Source organism: Sciurus vulgaris (genome assembly GCF_902686455.1).
Source record: "Sciurus vulgaris genome assembly, chromosome: X".
NCBI classification, from domain to species: domain Eukaryota; kingdom Metazoa; phylum Chordata; class Mammalia; order Rodentia; family Sciuridae; genus Sciurus; species Sciurus vulgaris.
This window is the reverse complement of record NC_136471.1, coordinates 99,526,056-99,551,605: the sequence shown is the minus strand read 5'-3', so window position 1 is coordinate 99,551,605 and position 25,550 is coordinate 99,526,056. Positions and strand designations below refer to the sequence as shown.

Genomic DNA, 25,550 nt, shown 5'->3' with positions numbered 1-25,550 from the left:
TCTCTTTTTATTTCAAAACATGGGAATAACTCAAAATTTGAGCCTCAAGGACCAAAATATATTCAAACCAAATGTTCAGAAGATGAGCCAGGCCACTATTATGGCAACAAGGCTCACATGGAAAAGTGGACATTAAAGGACGATGCCCGCAACATGGTTAAAGCTACAGCACACCCACAAATAGATTCAGACTTGGTTGTCTAATTTGCATGCATGAGTACAGTGCCTTCTCCACGCCACTAGTACATATATGCCTTTTCCAAAGTCAGTGCAGGATCCATATCTGTGCAAGTCTTTAAAAGTTTGCTCCCTTACAAAATTTTATCATAATTTATCTGCAAGAGCCTTAAAGTAACAATTCTTTATGCCACCTTTACCTCCCCAAAGTCACTTCTGAATAATAATTAGAGTTGTCAGGAGTTCCAGCATCACATGAGAGAATCTGTTTGTTAGTTATTTTAATGTCAGTTAGCTGTCTGTGAGTAAACCTTGCTAAACATATCCACATGCTTGGCATCCAGAATTTGAAATTGGTAACTTTTAGTGGCCATGGCAACCTTGGATCATAAAGACGAGATTAAGAAAATAAAATAGAAGATGTCCCAGGAAGAATTGGCCTTTCCTGCCTTCCAAAGCAAATTCTTTCCTAATATGTACCAAACAGTTACAGCCTGACACACTCTTGCACGGGGCCCCACTTTTTCCCACTAATACAGAATTGTTGGAAACCCAAACAGCATTTAGAGCCAAGGGGGAAGTGCCTGAATCTGAAAAGGAACCAAAAGAAAATGTACCAGGGAAAGGAGATGGGAACTGGAAACAAGTTCCCAGAGTTGCTCTCTGTCAAGAAGCGCATTGAGTCTTTATTACTAGAATATGCAGAATCCCCTGGGAATGACCGCATCTTTATTTGCCTTAACTCTTTTCTTGCTAGTCCTCCCCTGGTTCTTTGAACTGCCTCTGTGGTTGTCCCAGCCACTCTCAGCCGGCCTCAGGAGCTACATTCCTCACAGTGACAGGAGAGGATGTACCGGTAGGTGGCGGTGAGTCGCATGCCCCCAGAGCAGCGCAGCCGCAGAGCCTTCAGCTTGGAGGTCTGAGGCCGGCAGCAGTGACAGGAAGAACGGAAAGGCTGCTTGAGGACAGTGCTGAAGGACACCAAGGGCTCAGAGCGTGATGCCTGGCTGCAGTGCCCCTCACACCTGGCCAGGAGCACCATCTGGGGAAAGAAGAGGAGAGGTTACCCTCAGGCAGCTACCACAGCATCCTTTGAAAAGCCCTGACACTGCTTGCCAATTGCTGCTGTATAGACCCATAGATCTCATTCCTGGTTTCATATTGAAATCAACGGGAAACTCTAAAAATAAAATAAACACATCAGAGCTGAGGGCATAGCTCAGTGGTAGAAGACTTGCATGCATGAGGTGCTGGGTTAGATCCCTAGTACTGGGGGGAAAATGTCAACACCCATGTTTATGTGGGAGAGTTTTACTTGGTGGATTTCAAGCAAGTTGCCCTATAATTCCAGTGAGATCATAAAAAGTGGAACTGTTCAAACCAAAGATCAAAAAATACATATATATGCATGAAACCTTTTGACATTTACCTTATGATATTTTGGATATTTCAGGAATTGAAGACACCAGTTATTACCTCTGACATCATCCTATAGGGCATAATTAAACACTCAAAGATTAAAATAAGGGAATGGTCAACCTATCTTTCCAAAAGAAGGAAAAGATGACTTCTGGCAATTATAGATCATTAATATTATCTGAGAAGATGCTGGGGGTAAATTCAACAATCACTTAGCAACCACCAAGGAAATATGAGATTCTAAAAGAAGAAGAAAACAATAGGGCTAGGGAAAGCATAAGTTGGACTAGGCAACTGCTTTATTTTTTTCTGAAAGATCATACAGGCAGAGAGAAAATGGCAGCTGTAATCTGTTTGGATTTTATTAAAGCTTTTGATTGTATTCTACTTTCTTTTCACATTGATAGGCAAAATAAACATGATATAAAACAGGTTCTGGGAGATTATGTCATAGGTCAGCAGTATATGGGCCAGTCCCTAGTGTCCACCCCCATCTCTCTAATAAGAGAGTGGGAAAGAGAGAGAGAAAGAGAGAGAGACAGAGACAGAGACAGAGATCTAAGATCTTTCCTGGTTTCTTCTCCCCATCTCTCTTTTACATTTCACCTTAGAGCAGTGTTAAATTTGCTAATTTCTAATGTAAATCTCTATTAGGGAGATTAATCAGTTATTCAAAGTCACCTCCCTAAGGTTGGGGATTTAGCTCAGTGACAGTATTCTTACCTAGCATGTGCAGGGCCTTGGGTTTGATCCTTAGCACCAGGGGAAAAAAATCCCTTCCCAAAATGGAGTCTTTAGAGATCTGGTTTTGAGTGGATACAGTGATCCTGTGCCAAGAGACTTAATTAAGAAAAACCAAAGGTGATGTGTGGTATTGTACCTAGATGATACACACATACATGAGCCAGACATAGACCTAACAGATCAGGCCATTAGCTGCCCATAAAATTACCAAGTTATCAGCTGATGGCCATTTACAGATGAGTTAACCTGATTCTGATTTCACTAAAAGCTTTCAGAGTGTCAAGCTCCAAGTCTAGCCCACTATGAAGGACAAGAATCCCATCACTGAAGGACCTGGGGTCACCTACAATGGACCTGGCCCCTCTTCCTCAGAATTTGGACTTCCTGCACAAGAAGAATGCACAACCACATATAACAAACACCTTTAGGGTAGCTCCTCCTGGCTTTAAAAACAAAGTACAAAATCCTGAACAGGAGTCCAGGCCCTCCATGACCCAGGTGTCAGGTATCTTTTTCAGTCTTACTGACAGCTGTCCCTGATGCATCAAGCTTAATTACTTAGGAGTCCATGGAACTGCCCCAAATTCTCCTACCTCTGGCCTTTGCTCTTCTCTCTCCCAAGAATGTCCTTTCCACCTGGCTCAGCCTAATGAAATCCCACCTATCTATCCTCTTTAGCCAAATTCAAATGCTACCTCCTTTTTCTTATAGGCTTTATGGGACACTGTATCATCATGAAACAATTATTGAACCCTTGTTCTCAACACACACACACATTCCCTCTCTGGGATATCTTAGCATATAGATCTCAGCTCAAAGATGGAAAATGGATAAAAATCTAACTCTGTTTGGTGAGGGTCAAGGCAGGAATTTGGAAGATAAGATCCATAAATTGGTAACAATTAGCAGTGGAAGGATAACCATTTCCTTTCTGTGTTTACTCCTGATAGCCCATATTTTAGCCTCAGTTATGCCTCACCTGTGTTTCAGCACTTAATGAACATCTGACTAGAATGTGCATGTGAATTATCTGAGTTCTTGTCAAAATGCAGGTTTCTTTTGAATAGTTCACAGAGACTTTGAGATTTCGTATTTTTCATGAGATTCTAGTTGATATAGAAATGCTGTGCTGACACCCACAATTCAAGTAGCAAGGCTCTGGACCAATTAAAGTTTGAGGACTCTTCTCTAGACGGATCACTAGGAGCAACCATTTAGCTAATAACATTGAGTGCTCACAACATGAGTATCACATTGAATGTTTATAACAATACTACACAAAAGGTACTACAATGGGGGTTAGGGGTGTAGTTCAGTGGTAGAGTGTTTTCCTGGCATGTGTGAGGCACTGGATTTGATTTCTCAGCATTGTATATAAATTAATTAATTAATTAATTAAAGGTCCGCCAATAACTAAAAATAATTTTTTTGAAAGATACTACAATGACCTATGCTATTATTGCTGATCAGCAAATTGAGGCTTTAGAGAATTTCAGTTACTTGCCCAAACTCTCATATCTAGAAAAAGGCAGATCTGGAATCAAAACTGGTCTATCTGAAACCAAACTCTGCATTTAAACAACTGTAATACCTGCCTCCTGATAGGAGGTTTTCCCAAGGCATGAGCTGACTTACATCGTTCTCTAATCTATATTAACCTGCCTTTGGGGGCCCTGACCGTATCTAAGCACTTTCTTTCTTCCTTCCTTTCATTTTTCCTCCCTCCCTTCCTTTCTTTCTTTTCCTTTTATTCTTCCTTTCCTTCCCTCCCTCTCCCTCCCTCCCTTTCTCCCTCCCTCTATATCCTTCCCTTCACCTCCTTCCTTCCTTCCTTTCTTTCCTTCCTTCTTCCTTCCTTCCTTCCTTCCTTCCTTCCTTCCTTCCTTCCTTCCTTCCTTCCTTCCTTTCTTCTTTCTTTCTTTCTTTCTTTCTTTCTTTCTTTCTTTCTTTCTTTCTTTCTTTCTTTCTTTCTTTCTTTCATTTCTTTCATTTCTTTTTTTCCATTCCTCAGGATGGAACCCAGGGCCTCGCACATGTTAGCAAATGATCTACCACTGAGCCACACCCAGCCCCCTAACTTTTTTCTTATGGGCTTCATGAGCCACAGTGTCATCATCTCCATGTTTAAGCAGAGTCAAATCTTCCAAGCCCTAGGTGACGAAGAGTCCCCATTAGTATCAGAATAAAGATCCACTTGTCCCACATTAGGCCAACATTTGGGCTATTTTACCCCAACCAAGTGGGGAACATATTTTACCTTTTTTCTCAGGAGTGAACACTGTGTACCCCTATTTATAGGGCACTCCCTTTCCCCTGGGAATTAAGATTCATCCATGATTCTTCTCTCATTCTTTCCTTCACCAGCAGCCTCAATAAATGACTGTTTAGCTCATCTCCAGGGACTCAGCTCGACCTCCAAAGGGTGTGCGCCAGACTGAGGACACCACCAAAAGAGCAACTAGGGAACAAATTAGCATGGGGTAAAGGGAGCTTTGAAAAGCTGAGTGGAAACACAGCTCAATCCAACTGGAATCTTGTACCAACATGGGGGTCACAAATCCAACTGCCATGAAGAGGCCTTTGCGCCCAGGTTATATGTACAAGTTTCTGTTCCTCTCTCCCTTGTTTTGGCAAGCATTACAAGTGCAAACTCTCTCTCTCTCTCTCTCTCTCTCTCTCTCTCTCTCTCTCTCTCTCTCTCTCTTCTTTCTTCCCTCTCTTTCTCCCCCTTCCTTCCTTCCTTTCATGTCCTTTCTTTCTTTCCACTTTTGTGTGTCCATCACTTCCCACAGTGCCTGCACATAGTAGGCATTCAGTATATATGTTCCTATTTTTAAAATCAAGTCAAATCTCAAGTGATCCATTGTGTTGTATTCCTGACTCCCCTCATTTCTCTTACCATACTACAAACTTCCTGGGTAGCAATAGAAGATGTCTTGAGGGGGTTCCAAACAACTCCCTCCAGATCCTGAGGCTCAGCCCTTGGCATGCCAAATCCCTTTTCCTCTGGAAATTTTCAGACTTTGTCCCCTAAGCCCTTTACTTTCTCCTTCATTGCTGCCTTTTGGGCACCTCCCACTCCTGTAGCCCTTAAGGATTAGATAATTGTGCCCTGGGTTTGCACCCTCACTTGGGACCACCATCTCCCACTTCTCACCCAACTCAGACTGCACAGGCCTGTCCTACCAGCTGGCTTTCCTAACCTGGCTTCCTGAAACTCTTCCCTGACTCAGTGCCAGAACTCATCCCCCCCACCCACCCATAGTCCCTCTTTCCTCCACTCACCTGGTAAGGGAGGTCAGGCAGTAGGATCTATTTCTCTTTTTCTTTTATCTTCCCTCTTAGCACCCAGGTTAGTGGCTTACATTCACTTTGCTCTTTTACCCCACCCTGTGTCCAGTGAAAACCACAATGAGGTTTATTTTCCTAATCCTTTAAGGCTATAGGAGATCCCAACAGTTATTGAGATCCCAGTGATGACTGAAATAGAAAAGTGAGTCGAAACACCTGTCTAGTTTATAACTTCTTCATCAAGATCATAATATCATTTATTAAATGTCTGTGCTATGTTGGACACTGTGCTGGCTGTTGTACAAATATTCTCACTAACATGCAGACTTACCCTTGCCCTCAAATAGATAGACCCATTTGCATGGGAAGAAATTGGGGCATCAAAGAATGGCTTAGTCTTCCCAAAGTCATCTATTTGGCAAGCTATGAAGCTGGAATTGGGAACCAGGTCTCTGACATCAAAGCCCCAATTCCCTTAAACATTTCCTAGCAGGTCATTTCCCCTAACCACTGACCTCTTGTGTGTTCACTCCACAGTCTTTACTCACAAAGAACTTCAGGAAAACCTGGTCTTCTGGGAAGGCTGTAAATGAACCTGCCACTCCCAGGACCTTTTATACCCAAACCCAGGAGGTGTCCCTACTTACAAAGTCACTAGGTACATCCTAAACTGTGACTATACTCTCCTCCTTGGTGGGTCAATCTCTTCAACTTGACTCCAACTCTGTCCTTTCTTGAATTGCTAGGAGATGGGCACCAGGATTCTGGAACTGGTTAAGTGCAAGTTCAGGGCTAGTGTGAACAGACAGTCCCACTGGAGGCTTCCAGAAAAGCTTTCTCTGCTATTTCTTTTTTGTAGAACAATTGCTGGGTATCAGTCATTATTGTTGGAAGAGTAATCATTGCCAGCAGACCAAAAGTTGGAGCCTGGATTTCTAAAGAGTGGTTCCTACATTCTATGTGCATTTCTCTAAGGTAAAGGACCAAGTAGTTGAAAGTTGAGTGCTCTGAGACAGAAGTGTCATTCCAGGGCTATATCGCATTAGGGTTCAATTTTCCTTACTAATAAGATGGGAATTCAAATGCCTGCTATCATAGGTTTGTTGACAATGATTAGTGCATCTAAGATGAGGCTCCTGCTATATATTTGGTGTTTGAGCTGGTGACCTCCCTTCTCTGAGCCCAACAGTAGGCAAGTGTCTACTAAATAATGGCCTTGACTATAATGTCAAGGGAAAATATTTGTAGAGAGGATATTTGTAGTCTCTTCTCTCTAGACATGGGCTAAATGTTTTATCCCATCTCTAAAGGCAAACAATTTCATTAAACGAGACCCATTAAGAGAGAAGATCAGCCTGAGTCCAGAAGTTAAGAATTATAGAATATTTCCAAATGAAAACAATTTTCTTCCTGGATACATAGAGAAAATCTAATCCAGAAAAGGTCTGAGTAGCTGATATTCTGCCAGGCATATTTTATGGCCAAGGAAGAAAGGTTTATAATTACAAGCACCATTTACATAAAACTATTGCTATATTTGGGAGAGTTTGGGATGTTTGAAAACAGATTGTTCCCATGAAATTACAAACATTTCTCCTATTATCACAATTTTGCACTGTCATTTACTGTGGAATTCTGGAAAAAAAACAAAGGTGAACAACAGTAGTCTAAAGTCTGTTTCTATGAATCATGCTCCAGGTCTGTAAGTTGGAGTTAATGATGTCTCTTCCTTGACCTTCTTCAGGTCAGTGTGGTAGTTGCTAAGGGATTTTGCCCAATCTTCCCAGACTTTTTCAGACTATTTCTAAGTTTCTTTTTCTTTGTTTTTTTTTTTTAAGGTTCTGGGGATGGAACCCAGGCCCTCATGTATGCCAGGCAAGCACTCTACCCCACATCCCCAGCCCTTTTATGAGTTTTTATAGATGCCCCTTTTCTATGTGACACTTTTCTAAGTGACACTTTCTTTGAAATAATTTTAATTCCTTTCTCTTTTTAAAAGAATCACGACTATGGAAAATAACTCAACAATGGAGAATTCATCTGTGGAATAAGCAATACTAAATAATAGTGTCGTATGCTTCTGAAGGGGGAAGAGAAGAGAAACGAACAATTACTCTCGTCATCCTACCTTGGCCTGCCATTTCTAAGCAATCATGGTAGTAAAAATACTTCTCGTATTTTTTCCTCAATTTGTTTTAGTTTTGTTGTTATTTGTTTTGTGCTGTGCTGGGGATCTAGCCCAGAACCTTGCACAAGAACTGAGCTCCACCCCTAGTCCCTAGTTTCCTTTTCCTAAGAAGGAATTTTAGCCTTGCAGAAATTTACATTTGTCTATTTACTACTCTTTTATTTTTTATTTTTAGTACAAATAAGAGCTAGGACATTTTTCTTAAGTGGAAAATTTCTATTTTTCCCCCATAGTCATAGGTGTTTATTAATATAATAGTTAAATTTATTTAAGTCAAATTTCGATCCCCCAAAACTAAAACAAGTCATCTTCATTGAGCTATAATCATAGAAGTTATGGAAAATTTAAAAGCAGACTGAAGTCATGATGTTTTTAAATAGAGGGTGGAGAGACTGACTTATATGGTCTTAATTCTCATGGTTGATACTACAAAAAATTCTTAATTATACTGGCAATTTTAAAAAATACTTGCCATATGAGAATGTTTAAGTGGTTTTAGTCTCAGGACTAAAAGACAATCTCTGAGGTTGGATTAAACAAATTCTTATTTACCAAGTGTGGACGAATTTCATTCATGTGACTGGGGGTAGTGACAGTCTTGAGAACTTTCATTTGGAGTCCATTCCACCCTACAATGTGCCTGCCTTCTGGGTGGTCTGCGTGGCTGGCCATTCTTGGTGGCCTTTTAAGCATGATATTCCTTTGTACACCTTGTCTCAACACTGAGGCAGTTGCCTCTGCAAAATGCATGCCACCTAGTCAACAAAAATGATTTGGATAACCAATATAAAATAATCAATTATGATATCACCACGTTATCTTTTGAAATCATTTTAATATCAGTGTGGCACATGGAGAAAAAGGCTCAGACCACAGAGTTGTTTACTGACAATTTCACCAGGAAACTCCCTGAAGAGCCCTCCAAGAGATATGTTCTACTGCTCAGTCCTATATTGCATTCCCTTTCTCTGTACTGTTATTAGAGGCAGAAGGAGTCACAATAATTTGCAGACTCCATTTTCCTTTATTGAACAAGGACACTACTGCTCATGAATTTCCCAGGCAGGGACAAAGACAACCATCCACCGTGTACATGTGCTTGATTAGGCTGGCAAAAAGTACAATGAATGCATTGTGGGAAATCTTAAAAAGAGAATTCTCCTACAAGCCCTGGGTTTGGGTTATGACCACAGTTCTCCATCCCCTGACAAAGAAATATGGCTTCCCTATTTTTCCTTTCATTCTTTCTTCCTTTTTCTTTCTTTCTTTTCTTTTCCTTTTTTTTTTTTTTGGGGGGGGGTGCTATCCTCACAGAGACCTTGAGCTTACCTTTGAGCTACACTTGTACAATGGGTGACTGATAGAATCAACATAGTGGTGCCTCATGCATCGTCGAGGGTCCGAGTCCATCATGAACGAGCTGTCTGTTTTGCTGTCTGTATCTCCCATTATTGCCAGCAGGGAGAGCATAGAAAAAGATGCAGCTAGAACATGATTTCTCATTGTTGTGAGGGAAAACTTCTCCAGAAGAACAGCAGAGGGAGGCAGAGGACAAAAAATTGGCAATGCCTTCACCTCCTAGGATCCAGTTCCTTTCAAGGCAAGGGCAGGATCTGGCTGAAGTTTTCTGGTTGTCATTGTCCTTTGTATGCTGGAGTTTTGTCTTACTCTTTGCACTTGGAATCCATCATAGTATCTGCTGCACGGCTGGAATGAAAATAGATATTATTTTCCCCAGAAATATTTACCCAGAAACATTAATGGAACCTAGGCGGTATTAGGTAGAATTTTTCCATGTCATTTTGGGTGGAGAACATTGGTTTCTAGAGTGTTATTAGCATAAACTGTCATTCAACTTCCTTCCTCCAGTGCTTATGCTTCATATTTATAACCATTTGGAGGTGGGCACGATGGTTTAACGGAAGTACATGTTGAATTAATTGCTAGAGTCCATGTTTCCAGGAGCAAGAACCCATAGTAAAGAGTAAACATGTGGTTCTGGCCACAGTATAAGTAAATTGGGCATCTTCATCTTTATCCTTAGTTGGCAGGAGTGGGAGGGTCTAGTCAGTCTCTCAAGAAGCTTTGGTATCAACATCAGCTTACGGGCTGGAGGGAGGCAGGTCAGCACTAATGAACATGGGCTGTGTCCCTTGGGAGCATGTTTTCCATTTCCAAGTCCATACCCACCCACCCACCTAATTTTCCATTTCTGTGCTCTGGGCTCATCCTGTTTTTGTTCTAAGCCCCATGCCACCCAGCGTCAATGGCAAACTATATCTGAAATACACATTATGTTCACTGGCCTCCAGCGTGGCTAAGGCAGCACATGTGTATTCCCAGCAGAGTCACACATTTCTGCAGAGCCTTTGTAGCTTGAGCCCATGGTGTAATTTGAAAAGGAAAGTGGTCATTGAAGCAGAGACTTACCATTAAAGTGGGATTATGTTATACCGATTTTCCTGAAATTTGCTTTGTTCTTTTAACCATACCTTTTGGTCAAAGTCCTGGGGTTCAGAGAGCTTTCCAAATCACCTCACAACACCCCCCCACACCCTGGCATGACCCACACTGTTGCTTTTTACTACATCAGAAGACAGAAAGTACCAAAAACATTTTTAAACATTTAGGAAAATTGGATTGGTGGGGGGGCTGATATTACATCCCAAACCAAAGGAATGGGGTAATTAAAGCTTCAGAAATCCTTTCAAAGGTTATTTCAGATCAAACTTCAATTGTCCTGTTCATAGTACAACTTTTTCTTTAACTTCCTACCTACTCATGGTCAGTCTGAGTAAACAGAGCAAAGAGTTGATATGTTCAAGATGGGACGTTCAAGTGGGTATAAGCCAATTCATTTTGCCCTAACAAAGTGACCTTAGAACCACTTTGCTACAATTATCTGTCTTGCAACTATGGGGCAGGGAATCCTAACTGGGAAAAGCTGTGTGAGATAGGGTTGCTTCTGAAGCACAACCCCACAATGGCAAAGTCTGAGTACAAGTGTTTCAGGGAAGTCCTTTAGGAAAGGCAGGGGCCACGAAGAAGGGAACCCAAATAGACTCAAATCATGGCAACTGCTGGGGCATGTTGTACCACTGACTTCAACTCTTACAGCCCATTTCCTCATCTGTAGTATAGGAGAATTGACAGAGATGACACCTATTGTCCCCTTCTGCTCTAGATTGCTACTACCTAATAGCTACGGATTCAGCTACCACCATTTCCATACGCAGAAGATAGGAGAAGACCCCATTTTCATATAAGCTTGCTTCTCTTTTCCTTATGTGCATGCTAACGGTAACATTTCATTAAAGTGGATCAAACTTGTGCCTGAAGTTGCAAATCAGTAGATGCAGAAGAACATTTTTTTGAAGGGTGATTGAATTTGCTCAGTACATGCTCTTTGCATGTGTGGAAATATCACACTGAATCCCATTAATACATATAATTAATATGTGAAAGTAATGAATTTTAAAGATCATTTTTTGTTTTCTTAACAGCTGCCTGGGCTAGGTTTTCCTATACAAATGACCCTAAAACTCATCAAGATTTCATTTAGCTCAAAGAGCCAGAAATTTCTTGGGGTCCATGTTCAGAGGATGCAATATTATTACTAACCATTTCCTGAGTTTCAATGTGACTAAATTATCCCAAGTGGTTATCTGTCTCTTTGAAGCCTTAATTAGTCTCAGAAAGAGAATTGATTTGATTTGTCCTTTCACCACTTCAGTGTACAGATATTTCCCCTGGGAGTCAGTGGCAAAAGGATGAAGGGAAAAGCAGACATTCCAGTCTTGGCCCTCTCTCCCCATTGCCAGCAACTTCTCTTCAGAGCCATGACTAGGAGGTATGAAATGAGCAAAGCAAATTAAAGAAAAACTTGTATGGCACTATGGCAAAACCAAGCAACAGCACCATTAACAAATCTCTACACATGTGTATTAATGGTCGCGTTTGTTGGCATTTCCATTCTCTCCACAGGAAAGGAAACATAAAGCGCCCTTAAACACAGAAGATGGGCACCTGTCACTCATGTAGGAGAAATGAAAATTTAAATATTTTGAGATACTTTGTTCAACCCATCAGATTTACAAAGATTCCAGAGTCTGATAAGACAAGTCTGATAAGAGTCTCATGATATAACACTGAGATTCTTTTTTTTCTGAAACGTTCAAATTGAATGAACCAACACGGTTGTGTTGAAAAAGAAATTAAGATAAAGTTCAAGAAAAGGGCACTGTTGAGCGGAGTTGTCTTGACATTGTGTTGGTCAGGGAGTGCCTGGGTGAGAATGTACAGAGAGCAGGAGAGGAGAGCTCAAAAAGGGGAAAATCACACCACTGGAATCTTCACTTTCTGGCATTCTAGGGGTTTCTCTGCTTTGTGGAAGAGTCTATCATTTTCTCAAAACTAAATTACTTTTTCTTTAAAGCCATATGTCACAAAATCAAATGCTGCCAATCAAGCCTTAGAACCTTGGCCTGGTCAGTAATAGATTGAATGGGAAAACAACTCTCTCTCTCTCTCTCTGCACGCAGGAGCCTGTGACTGCTCTGTGCTCTGGGTACAGTCTCTGAGACATGGACTTGGCCTATGTACAGAGCCTGCATTCTAATAGCTCCAACGTGGAGCCTCTGCCGGCAGGAGAGGCACGTAGGCTGGCGTGCCCGACTTTGGAGCTACCCTCCAAACAATACCAGTGGAAAAGAACAACTGGTGCCCAGATTCCCCCACCTGTCATCCTCAGCGAAATAATATCACAGCCTCCTGGGTGAGAGATGGTGTTGTGCCCACAGATCAGCTCACTCTTGGGCTGACCTTCTGCCTGGCAGAGAATAAGTACTGGTTTTACACAAGTGATTCCAGCAACAGGCTAAGACAAGTGGCATGTGCCAAGAATGGCCTTATTCTTGTCCTGCTTGCCAGGCAAAGGAGGGTGGTGCTTCAGTCTCCAAATTTTTCCCTGGGCTGTTTTCACTATTAACATAAGAGGTGATCCCTTCTGTGACTTCTTTTAACAAATATTTATTTAACACATATCCATCGAGCACCTATTAAATGTCTCCTTTTGCTCTAAGAGATAAAAGATAAAGGTCAGGGGGCCTGTAGGTATAGCTCAGTGGTAGGAACACATACAAGGCACTGGGTTCAATTCCCAGCACCAAAAAAATAATTTAAAAAAAGCCAGACTCTGTGGTGCACACCTGTAATTCCAGCTACTTGGGAGACTGAGGCAGGAGTATCACAAATTCAAGACCGGCCTCAGCAACTTACTGAGAGCTCGCCTCAAGTTTTTTAAAAATAAAAAAGATCTGGGGCCAGACAGGGTGGTGCACACCTATACTCCCAGCAGCTTGGGAGGCTGAGGCAGGAGCATCGTGAGTTCAAAGCCAGCCTCGGCAAAAGTGAGGTGCTAAGCAACTCAGCGAGACCCTGTCTCTAAATAAAAGATTTAAATGGGCTAGAAATGTGGCTTAGTGGTAAAGCACTCCCTCGGTTCAATCCCTGGTACCAAAAATAAAAAGAACTGGGGAGGTAACTCAGTGATAGCACCCCTGGGATCAATCTGTAGTAGCACAAAAAATATCAATCAATAAATAAAAATTTAGAAAGAGATCAGGGGTCAGGGGAAAGAATAGGTCCTATCCTAGATCCCTCTTCTAGCTCACTGCATCTATAAGCAGAATATTGGCCTGTGTTTTCTGGGTAGTTTTTTTTTTTTTTTTTTTTTTTTTTTTTGGATACATTGATATCTAATTCATATCAACATGCATTGAATCATTTCTAAAAAGATCAAGAAAAGCAGATAAAATATAACTTTGGAATGGAGCCCATGAATCAGACAGAATTATTTGTTATTTATTGTAATTTTTAAAATCATGATATGAGCGTGAGTAAGGTAAAGATTGCAGAACCCAGAGCCTCTCTCAAAGAAATTGCCAAAAAATTAGAAAAAAACCCCTGAAGATGTATAATGGTGGCTGAAAGCTTGCCAGTAGCTAACACTTCACACAACAATTGGAAAAGCAAGAAAATCTAGGTCTAATTCAGAGAGTGTGAAGTGCTAAGTAGCCCCTTCCCAGGAACCCAAAGAATTCCAATGGGATCTAGTCAACTAGATGCCTTGGAGAACAAGTCAGATGCTTCTTCCCAAGGCACTTAATTTATAAACTGTAAACAGCATTTTGGATTCTGTAAAGCATCCCGTGTGCTCAATGAATGGTTTTTAATATTTCTATCTGACAGCACATGAGTGGCAGCTAAGAAGTCAAGCCTAGGCTGACCCAGAGGCAGTGTTCTGACTGGAAAATCTGCCAGGCCCCCAGTCTGCCAACCCCAGGGATCTCCAAGGATGGGCAGCCATAGGGTCAGTGGGGAGAGAGTAGCTCCTTCCATTTTCATTCCACTGCTTAGATTCTACAGTGGGAGGCAATGGCTGCCCCCATAATGCTACCTCGGGAGAGAGAAGAAAACACTTTTGTGATTAAACAATAGACCATCAGTCTGTGATAGGACTCTGCATTCTCCCAACCTGCTTGACTAGCCATCTGTGGCCAAGCTCAGCAGCGGGGTTGGGGGATGGGGTGGGAGGGTGATAGAGGAAGAACAGAGACGGGAAAAGCAAAAGAAAAGGAGGAATATAGCCAGAGGTAATAAATCACAATCCTGGGGAAGATAAGGGTGCTCAAACAAAGGACTGGGAAAAGAAATAATTTAGGGGGACTGAGCCAATAATCAAGTGACCCCACCTGTGTGTGTGTCCTTGGCTAGAATAGTTTCGCTGTCTGGGGAGGAACGCAGTGGGAGGACTTGACCTTGAGCCTGACAGAAACCTAAAATCTTGGCTTTCAGACAGTGTCAAGGAATCCAGAGGAACCTCTCTTTATTATCCAAATTCCCACTTACCTGCATCTTTCTGTTCTCTCCCCGTACACATTGCTAGTTGTTAGAATGCTGTGTCCCAGTATTTTACACTCATTTGTCAGAAATATTGAATAACAATTGCACTGTATCCCAAAACCTACAGAGCATTTAACTATTGCCCGATTGAATGAAAGAAAGGCTCAACTGAATGTCCTTGAGCTCTAGTCCTGCCCTCCCATCTTGGGCTGTGTGATCTTTATCAAGTCAATTGTCTTCTCTGGGACTTAATTTCCTTACCTACAAAATTAATGAATTGGTCTAGAGGTTCTACAGCTCTTCACATTTCCAGTCATCTCTAAATCTACCCAAGCTTCTCAAAGTTACAGTACCTGCTCCGAGGCTACATAGTCCCCGAAAGCAATCCTACAACAATACTTCCTTTCTTATTTAAGGAGTTAGTAACTACTGAAGAGTCCATACAACTTCCAATGTGGTGCCTGAGCCAACACTGAAGGCGGAGCTATAAAAACATGCCCCTTGATGAGGCCCTATGGGTAGCCTGAAATAAAAATAGCCTTTAATCACCAATTGATTCAGTGCTTGCAATGTACTAAATGTAGTTTATAAATTAACCATATCCTGTTAATAATAGGATACACTTAGTTATGATATTTAATCAGTATTTATGTATCTTAAAGTTACCTTAAAATTTGTGTCTTAAAATTTTTGTCTCCAGTTTCCCCCAAAGCATAAATGGGGAGGAGAGGAGGTTGAAAGTAATCAATCATGCTAGAATTAGACTTCTTTCATTGATAATGATGATGATATAGGATGAGTTCAACCTGCCTGTGCCTTTCTTATGAATGACCTTTGTTCCTAAACTGAGCTTCAGCCTCAGATCCTAAGGCCCTAATGGGGCCATCTGTGATGCTCTGGCTCAGGATAGGAGAATAAAATTGATCAGAAGAGTTTATCTTCTCTGTAGATATAGAATTAACAAGTTCTCAGTGGTCAAGAGCTAGCTAGGTACTCTGCTTGGTAAAGCAGCACAGAACATTCCTCCTTATGCTAGGGGAGGAACATTCCTGAAGCCCTGGGCTGGGACTGGAGTCTAAAAGAATTGACTACTAGATATGGCTCTTGATTCTTCTACTAGGCATCTGTGAGCTTCTGTTCTTTCTATGGAAAGACTCATTCTGTGCTCTTAACAGGTGATATAACTAATTGACTTTTAGAGTATATACCCTGCATAAATTGAAAATGACCAGGTCTGATTAACCCCAGTGTTGGGAAACAGTTTTCTGTCGAAGTCTTTTCCTCCTGGGATTTAGATTAGTTATGTAATCTAGCCACCTGTCTATAAGCTGTGACTGATAAGGTGATGAGCTGTTAGAAAATGCTCAGGGGTGGCCTTTTTATGGTGCCACAAATCACCAGTAGCTCTAAACACAGAGTCCCCTTCCATTCTTTCAACTATGTGGAATAAAAATAGGGAGAATGGAAGCCACACAAGTAACAGAGAAAGCGGAAACACCATTTTTGATGTCCCAAATCTGCCACTGCTTTTTCAATTTTTTCAAGTGGTACAATTTCAAAAAGGGAAAGATTCCTTCATTTTACCAACTCCCTCCCAGGAATCTGGGGATAGGGGCAGGGATATCTCACGTGATCTACTGCTCACCTTGCATAAGACTCTTCGGAAATAAAGCAGGAAAGCTCTGATATACCCAACCCAGAGGACTCAGTCCTGCCAAAACACATGAAGATTACACCCTCCCTGTGGAAAAGAAAAGATGGCCAGGTATTCTGGGGACCGTTTTGCTTAAACAACTCCACACTTGCTCTGCCACTGGACTGCTGGCTCTGGTCTGACCTTAGAGAAGAAAGATGACCAATGTTAGCTCAGGGTTCAGGCTCCCTTTTACCCTGGAGCCAAATGAGTGTGTTGGCTTTTCTTCAAAGTGTCCAGCAAAGTGTTTCCAAAGCTGCGTTTGAATCTCCTTGCCTGCAACCACGTTTTGGAATGGTGGGTAGTGATCTCACCTAACAGCTGTAGTGCCCTTAGTTAGGACTAGGGCATAAACAATAGGAGCAGTTCAGTCTTTCCATGCCCCATTCAATTTGCTTTTTCTGCATGATGGTGGGATTTGAATACTGAATTTAACCCTATTGCAGTCCAGAACACTTCTGGATGCAAGCCCATGCAAAAGAGGAAAGGCTGACATAAAAGTCACATAAAAATATTGCTGATCACCCTGACCTTGTCAGGTCGTTGTTTTCCTATTTGTGTTTTGTTTTGCTTAAATCATGCATACTACAGCTACATCTCTTTTTTGTTTTGTTTTGTTTTGTTTTGTTTTGTACTGGGATTGAACCCAGGGCACTCAACCACTGAGCCACATCCCCAATTCTCTTTTATTATTATTATTTTTTAAATTTTTCAGATAGGATCTCAGTAAGTTGCTTAGGGCCTTGCTAAATTGATGAGGCTGACGTCAAACTTGTGATCCTCCTACCTCAGACTTCCAAACTACTGGGACTACAGGTGTGCACTACCACACCCAGCTAACTATATCTTTTTTTAAAGATTTTTTTAGTACAACCATAGAAACAAAATGATGTACCCCATTTGTGTACAATGAATCAAAATGCTGTCTGTGAAAAAATAAAAAAAATTTAAAAAAATAAAAAATAAATTAAAAAGAAGAAGAAAGAAGAAGCAAAACGAAAAAAAATTTTTAGGTGTAGATGGACACAATACCTTTATTTTTTATTTTTATGGAGTGCTGAGAATCAAACCCAGTGCCTCACACATGCTAGGCAAGCACTCTATCATTGAGCTACAACTGCAGCCCCAGCTTTATCTTTTGATTGCCAGCTCTCCTATAACAATCCTATTCTGCTTTTAGATCTAGAAACTCAAAATAAAGTATAATTTAAACTCTTAAAAGGAGTTTAAACTTAATGAGGAGGGATGGGGAGCATGGAAATGTATCAAGCCCTAAAATATCTCTATTGAGTTTTAAAGAAAAATTGGACTTTGATTAAGGACTGTATTTCTTTGATTCTTCACATCCATGTTAGGAATGTGTGTATCTACATTTTACTTAGAGTTGAATATGAGGGGTGTTTTTTCACTTGAGAAGTTGCTCTCCTTTTCAGGTAGAGAAGACAACTTCAAACCCCTTCCTGGGAGGGAGTGGGTGAAATGAAGGGAAAGCTTCCTTTCTGATTTTGGTGCTATTTGAAAAAAAATTGAAAGGGCAGTTGCAGATTTCGGACATCAAAAATAATCCTTCCTTCTTCTCTTTTGTTACATCTCCCATGACCTGCTGTCTTCTTACTTTTATTGCCTATGGTTGAAAGGGTGGAAGGAGACTCCACATTAGGGATATTGTCAGTCTGTGGCACTGTACAAAGGTCACTGCTGAGCATTTTCTGACAACTCATCAACCTTCTTGAATGTCTTAACCTGTTACCCTTTCATTTTTAAAGGATATTGCAATTGGTTGGATCACAGCTTAAAAGAAAAAGCTGGGACTGAGCCAGACCTTGGAAGAGATCAAATTGAAGAATTCTTAGCTTTTGTGGGGAAAAAAAAAAGGGAAAAAGAAAAAAACTATCTACTGCAAATCTTATACCCCGCTACTAGTCAATGTTCATGTTCAGATTTTGACATGAGTGTGAAATGGAGCCCGACTGGATGAATTCCTGATTATATGCACTGGGGATGTATTGCCAGCTGAAGTTACCCATTCTTTTAATTTTCTGAGTCAACACTCTTTCTAACAAGAAAGTAGTTGTTCCAGACTGTAAACCATCCAGGGTGTTAAGTTCTGACTGCTGAAAATGGGTCTAGGGATCGTGACTCTAAGCAATATGTGCCCAACAATCAGGCTTGGAGAACCTCTAATGAAAGGGACAGCAAGCATGAATGGTACCAAGCAAACTATTGCCAGAGACATGATAGAGAAGGAATCTCTGCAGATGTGAGGGAGTCTGGCATCAGTAATAGTGCCATTGACAGGATCTTCTTCAAAACTCAGATGTGTGGGTGTGCGAATCTGCAGTGTACATCCTGCAGTCAAGCAAGTATTCATTTTAATCCCATCCTCCCTGCCCCACTGCACACATGTGGGGGTTTCCGGAAGGATTCCCCACCCGTTCCCAGAATCAAATATAGAAGTTGATGGCTGCTGATCTGATGGGTGAGGAGTGGGTACTACCAACTGGAATGCTGCCACTGGCAGGGGCAGACAGGAAAGCAGGAATGCTCTTAATGTCCTCCCAAAGAAAACCTTTGATGGACAAAGGAGTGGTTGTATTTTTACCCTCTCCCTTCATGCTGCCAGGCGTCTTTAAATAGATCCTCTAGCCTAGGGACTTGTATGGAATAATTCATATTAAAACCCAAGAAGTGGCAGCAGAGGGGAGTCCATTCTTTCTTCAATCTCTCTCTCTCTCTCTCTCTCTCTCTCTCTCTCTCTCTCTCTCTCTCTCTCTCTCTCTCACACACACACACACACACACACACACACACGCACTCACACACACATCTTGTCAAACTATCAGGAAAAGACTCATTTTAATTTGGCTGTGTTAAATTTTTCCTTTTGTGTCCTTTAATGAATGTTAGCTAATTCCAAAAAAAAACAATCAAAGCCCCCAGGAAAAGAAAAGGAATAGGAAGCTGCCTTGTAGATTGCTCTTTAATACCTCTTGGTCTCAAGGACATTAGCAGCATCTTTTAAGGATGCTGCACAGGGAGGGTCTTAAATGGGAATCTCTAATTGAGAAGTCCAGTACCTTCCATTTACAACTCATCAACCAAACTGTTGTTCTGTTATTAAGAGAAAGGTCTCTCCCCATCCCCAGAGCCTCATGCATTTTCAGTTGGTTCAACCCAGGATCTATTTCTTCCCTCTCCCTTCCACCAAAAGGGTTTCATAAAGACATTCAGGCCTGGGCTAGACAAATTAAAAATTCTGTCTTTCCTTTCTGTTTGGGGAGGGGAGGACGACGTGGGAAGGATGAAGAAAGGGGGCAGGGTAGGGCCCAAGGATCCGGGGAGCTTTGTTCCAAGTCACTTGTCTCTCCCCCTGAAACAGAGAATAACCACATTTCTCTTAATGTGGGCCGAAGTGCATCCAGGCATTCCCATAGCACTCCCACCCCCCGGCCTTTGCCGGAGATGTTCGGGTCACCGTGATGGTATGCTTGTCCCTGCCAACCCGGGTCACTCCAGTCCTGCTCTCCACGAGCCACGTGGCTGCTCCTCTCTGTGAGTGGGTTCAGGCTTGGGGCTACAAAAAGCCCCCATATCCTATCAGCCCAGCAGAACTAGTGCCAAGAATGACATCCTGGGAATACTATGGAGATGAGGAGACCGCATGGGCTGTTCTCCCCGGATGGAACAGGACCCAGGCTGTCTGGAAAACAGACCCCGCAAAGAGCAGCTCACAATGGAAGCAGCTCAGGCGAAGGGAAAAGGGGGCGGGCTGGGAGCGGTGGTGAGCAAAAGAAAAGAAAAGCCACATGCCACCCAGGAAGATTCCAGGGCGAGCAGTGGGAGGAGGTGGTGGAGGAAGGACTTGCAGGAAACAAGTACCCAGACATGGCACTGCCAGTCTAGCTGAATTCTTTTCTGAATTAGATTATGCGAAAGAAAGAGGGGAAATATATAGCCAGCCAGCTGTTCAAAGGCTTACAACCTTGCTTTTATTGTCCGGGTAAGCTGGTGAGGTGGGGCATCAGAGGAATTCCAAACATACCATCCTAGAGAAATTTTAATATGTTCCACAGTGTCATACACGAAGAGGAAATGACAGCTGATCACAGCCAGGACCGGTCACAGCAATTCGGGCCCTGAAACTCCCTCACCCTCCAAAGGCCCCACTTCCCTCCTTGGTGTTAGCACTTCTCAGTCTGTCCACCTGCCTCCCTATCCCCTGCTCCTGCTGGACTGTCAGCCAAAGTTGCATTAACTTACTGTCACAGAAAGAGGTGAGGATGAACTCAAAGGCGATGGCCAAGAAGCTGAGGGCTGGCTAGGGTGAGTCAGGCTCCCCAAGGGAGTTAGAGGCATTTTAATCCAGCCACAGGGGATTATCTGCTGATAAGGACCAAATCAAGATCCCTTCAGGGTTTTTTTTTTCCCCAGTAACCTAACCGCATGATAAACCAAACTGGGTCATTGGAAAGCAATACTCTGTGTGGTTCCGAGACCTGAGTTTGGCAAACAACTTCTGGCAACTTCTTCCCAGGGGCCTTTTGAATTTAAGCCAAGCCCAGAGGTCATTGGTTTCGTGGATCCTGAGAGTAGGACAAGTAAGTGGTGGGAGATAGTGACTACATCTTTCTCCGTGCATGTTTCTAATTCAATGATTCATCAAATGGCCATGATGTCAGCTGCTGAGTAGGTGACTCACTCCCATTCTCCACCCCCCCCCCCCCACCATAGAGATAGCACGTGGTCCTTTCCAAAGGGTGCTCAAGAGAGAAAAAAGGATAAACTGCTCTTTTCCCAGACCTCTTCTACCCAGGCTGGTAAAATCCAGGCCACTTTAGCTGTGCAGGTGAGATACACCTAGGAACTGGAGATGAAGCCTTAAAAGGAACCCCTTGATCATAAGTGAGAAAAAAGCCCATTGATAATTGAGAATCATATCAAGTAAATCTAGGTACCAGCAACTATTTTTACAGCTTCTTTATGACCAGAAATTTCATGCTCTGTTTGCCCATTGGAAAAGACCATTTCAGTACCAAAATCTAACTGGAAAGAGCATGTGGATGGAGAGTCAGGGTACAAGACAATGTCCCATTCAGCTTCTCATTCAGCAAGACTAGCATAGTGCCAGGCATATTGCAAATGCTTAATAAATATTTATTAAAAGAATGATGGAATGAATAATTAACCAGCAAGAATGATAGTAGCTGATTTGTGAGTTTTTAAAATAGAGTGAAACTCGCTGACCACCATTGGTGGCTATAATTCTAAAAAAAAAAATCACCACATTTTTCAAGAACCCAGGAAAATAAATGAGTTGGAAATTGTTAAAGGTATTGAAAAATGATTTATTTTTCCCTTGACAGTGTCATTGGAAGTCGAATTAAGATTGAAAACTCCACAGGCACATTTCCATATGTGGGTATCAGTTGCTTGGTCACCAGTCATAAGACCTCAGCTAGTTCTCCCCTACCTGAACCAAATGTATTTTAAAATAAATGATGCAATACATTGCATTGTGTGTTCAAACACTCTCATATAATGATCTGCAAAATAGTTTAAGAAAATTGTTTTGAGTCGGCTAAATGCTTTGCTAACAGCAGTAGTTTTAAGCAAATCACCATCAAATTTTACAGCAATACAATCCTAGTATCTTTCTTACAGGCTTTCTTGAATAGTGAATATCCCAAAGTTGTAAATTAACACATCCAAAAGTCAGATTTTCATTCAACAATGCTTGTTAGGTGAGTTATTAGAGAAAATCAGAAAAGTTCCCCATAAATCATGCCCCCACATTGCAAAGAAAATCGGTTGATAGGTTTCTGAAGTTCACTTTCAGAAGCAAGACGTGTGAGAAGAAAATGAGCAATATATTTGTATCTAGTTTAAATGCTCAATTGAGAAGCATTCTGCAGTCCCCACTGTATTCAGTTGACCCTCCACTGCATTTTATGCATCTCTGCGCTTTCAAATACATCTGGTATTTAAAGTTATGTGTTGAAGCAATTTGCCCATGCCAGCTCCTTGTAATTAAAATGCACTAATATCACAAATGAAAAGAGGCATGCTTTGTAGCAGTCATGACTTTTAGCAATGACAGTTACAAAGAAAGTAGGAGGGACTCCCATCTTGCCAAATAACTTCCTTTGCCGCACCTGAATCTCAGTAGAGATGGGAGGCCGTCTCTAGTGCAGGCTTATCTGGATTTGTCCATTACAATGAGCCTCAGTTACTGTGTGTTCTGAGTCATTAACATTCTGTACACAATCAAACTTCCCGTCCCCCAAGAAAGAGTTATGCCCAGGCCTCCCACAGCTCAATTGTTCATTTAAAGAGAGAACTTGTATTTGGGAGTTTGAAAGGACCCTCCGAATATTCCTCAGGTGTCTGTAGGAGTCTTTCCTTCAGGTTCTGGTCCCTGTGCTGGTGGGAGCATCCTTTCCCCATCACTCCTTGGACAGTGTAGCGTTCATCATGCTGCAGGGACGAGCTGACTACTAAAAATAACCCCTTGCAATAAGGCCAAGGCAAACAGCATGCATTTCCTTGGACATTTTGCCCAATCAAAATCATACAGCAAACCCATCCTCATCTCTCCCCGGGGCTCCCGAATGTATCTATGGATGCGGAGTCCCGCGCGCATTGAGAGAAGAATGCAAAGGAGCAGGATTCCTGCAAAGCATGACACCGAAAGCTAGAAATAAATGTTGCCTATTGTTTGAAGTCATTCTGAGCACTCCGGCACAGCCCTGGCAGGAGATCAGCAGCACACAGAAGTAGTAATAAAAGTAAACAGTGCGCGTTTTACCTCGCAGGCTTGCCTGCGTTAATAGTGCCCCCATTGTAAGAGGGATGAGGGCGGTGGGGAAGATACTGGGCTCCAGGAATCCATGTCAGCAAGTTGCTGCTTCTCTGTCCCCTCTTACAGGGTCAAATATAAGAACCATTACAAAGTTACATCTAACTACGCAGAGAGTTTGGAAAGAAAATCTAAGTCAAACCAAAAAAAAATATTCTCGAGCTTCTTTGGGAGGCTCCCTGCTCTGTCACAGACTTCAAAGACCCGTTCATTTGAAAAACACAAGGCTAGCAAGCTACAAATTAATGCAAATGAAAGTAATGCAAATTTCAGTGGTATTTAAAGGTTGTCTCTTTGTCTGAGAGGAGGATGAAATGCTCGGTTTGGAAAGAAGTAATTTCCTAGGCAAGCCGTCAGCGCTTGTTTTCCTGCTTACCTTGGGGGAAACGCAGGGCTCCTTTCTTCTCAGACTTTTCTGAGAGCTAGAAAGAGGTCCTGTTACTTCCAAATGCTTTTGTTCTTCTGTCCCTCTGTCACATGGCTTGCCTTTTATATTTGCAACACACAAAAGTTAGGACTGTTGTTTAAGCGACACAGGGAGAGAGAGAGAGGGAGAGAGAGGGAGAGAGAGAGAGGGAGAGAGAGGGAGAGAGAGAATGTCAAATGGAAAAGTGCCATTGCAGGCATATATCAATCAGGCGTGCGGCCGCAGCAGCGCACTAGCAAATAGGAATGGCACGGAAATGTGAGGCGCACGTTATCGGGGACTGACGGCCACTGCCCACCGCTAGGCTCCCTTCCACGGAGCATCTTACCATGGGAACAGTGTAGAAGAACAAGGAATTTTTCTTTTCTTTCTTTCTTTCTCTCTCTCTCTCTCTCTCTCTCTCTCTCTCTCTCTCTCTCTCTCTCTCATATTCTGAAAATAATACAAGACTGAATGAATACTCTGACTTTAATTCTTTTGCAAGCATGTAGCTGTCATAAAGATGTGCAGTCCACAATAGAGACACAGTTTTGGAAATACAAAGGCAGAGTGGCATTCTGTTTAACGATTCAGCAGCTGACTGGGATGAAGTTGAAATGCTAAGACGGGAAAGATGGACATCAGAAACCTTTCTCAGGCGATGCTGTTGAAGCAAGTGCAAAATGCTGCCCTGTTTTATCACGTTGTGTGTGGGTGGCAAGAGTTCTTTTTTCCGAGTTGTTCATACATTAAATGATTTTAGCAGCATATACATGATTACATTCACAATGGCACTTTAATAAGCACCTTCATCTGCATCATTTAGAATAAAACTTTCCATCGGATTTAGAAACAATGAGAAATGTGGTCCGTGATTCCTTGAGACATGGGAGGGTGTGACTAACAGGTAAGGCTAACCCACCCATCACAATTAGTAGAAAAATGACAAAGGTAACTATGTGAGTTAAGGATCTGCTGTTGAATAAAACTGTGTTATGAGCTGTGGGAACACAAAGGGACATATTTCGTAAATTTTGCTTTTAGTTTAAAATTAAGACAAAACTGTCAACATTTTTTTTGTGGAAAATACAAAGAAACATTTATAAGTTTTTAAATATCAGATAGATTCAGCCTCAGAATAATTTATTTTATTAATACTGATGAAGAATTAAACCAAGAATATATTTCAAAAACCATATTTCACAAAAGAGTAAATATGTCACAAAACTTACGAAAAAATTTCTTTTGGGAGTAGCAGGTAGCTGTTGGCTGCCAAAACTGTCACGTTCTGTTGTATCAGACTTTATACTACTCATTAATAAATTGATAATCACACTATTCTTTTTCCCACAGAAACTTTGCTCCAGTCACTGTTGTTTACAACAGACATCTTGAAATTTACAGTTTTAGCTGAGTGCAGTGGTTCATGCCTAGAATCCCAGGGACTTCGGAGGCTCAGTCAGGAGGATCACAAGTTCAAGGCCAGTCTCAGCAACTAAGCAAGACTCTGTCTTTAAATAAAAAAGGCTGAAGATGTAGCTCAGTGGTAGAACTCCCCTGGGTTTAATCCCTATTCAATGCCAGAAACTGTTTTGTTCAGTTTTGCCTCTACATTTTAATAAAAAGTCCCTTTCCTTTTGCTCTACTTTCAAAACCCTGTCTACCTTGGACAAGTCACAAACTGAATCCACCTAGGAGGATAAAGGATAAGTGATAAGTTTGAAGCCTTGAAAGAAAACCTGGCCCTTGGCTGATGATGATATTGGCTAAATGTCTTCAAAGCAGAAGATCAAAAAACAAATGGAAATTGGGCCTTAAAAATGGAAATAATCTGAAAGGGGAAATGACTTGTCACTGAGTAAGAACCATGGAA

General features: G+C 41.8%; 1 protein-coding gene across 1 annotated transcript; it reads right to left on the bottom strand.

Moving 5' to 3' along the window:
* NDP (norrin cystine knot growth factor NDP) lies at positions 1–24,044 on the bottom strand. Its single transcript, XM_079123677.1, has 4 exons — positions 24,027–24,044; positions 23,648–23,757; positions 9,149–9,526; positions 1–1,219 (listed from the first exon to the last, which is right to left on the bottom strand). The coding sequence occupies exons 3-4, from the start codon at positions 9,320–9,322 to the stop codon at positions 992–994; spliced, it is 402 nt and encodes a 133-aa protein (XP_078979803.1). The 5' UTR covers positions 9,323–9,526; positions 23,648–23,757; positions 24,027–24,044; the 3' UTR covers positions 1–991.
* Positions 24,045–25,550: the final 1,506 nt, after the last annotated feature.

What these genes read in the sequence shown, in the direction of transcription:
- NDP (XM_079123677.1), bottom strand. Translation starts at nt 9,322, where the DNA reads ATGAGAAATCATGTTCTAGCTGCATCTTTTTCTATGCTCTCCCTGCTG. An exon ending in TGTACAAGTGTAGCTCAAAG is followed by an intron (nt 1,220 to 9,148) that starts GTAAGCTCAAGG and finishes TTCTTTCCCCAG; the next exon opens with ATGGTGCTCCTGGCCAGGTG.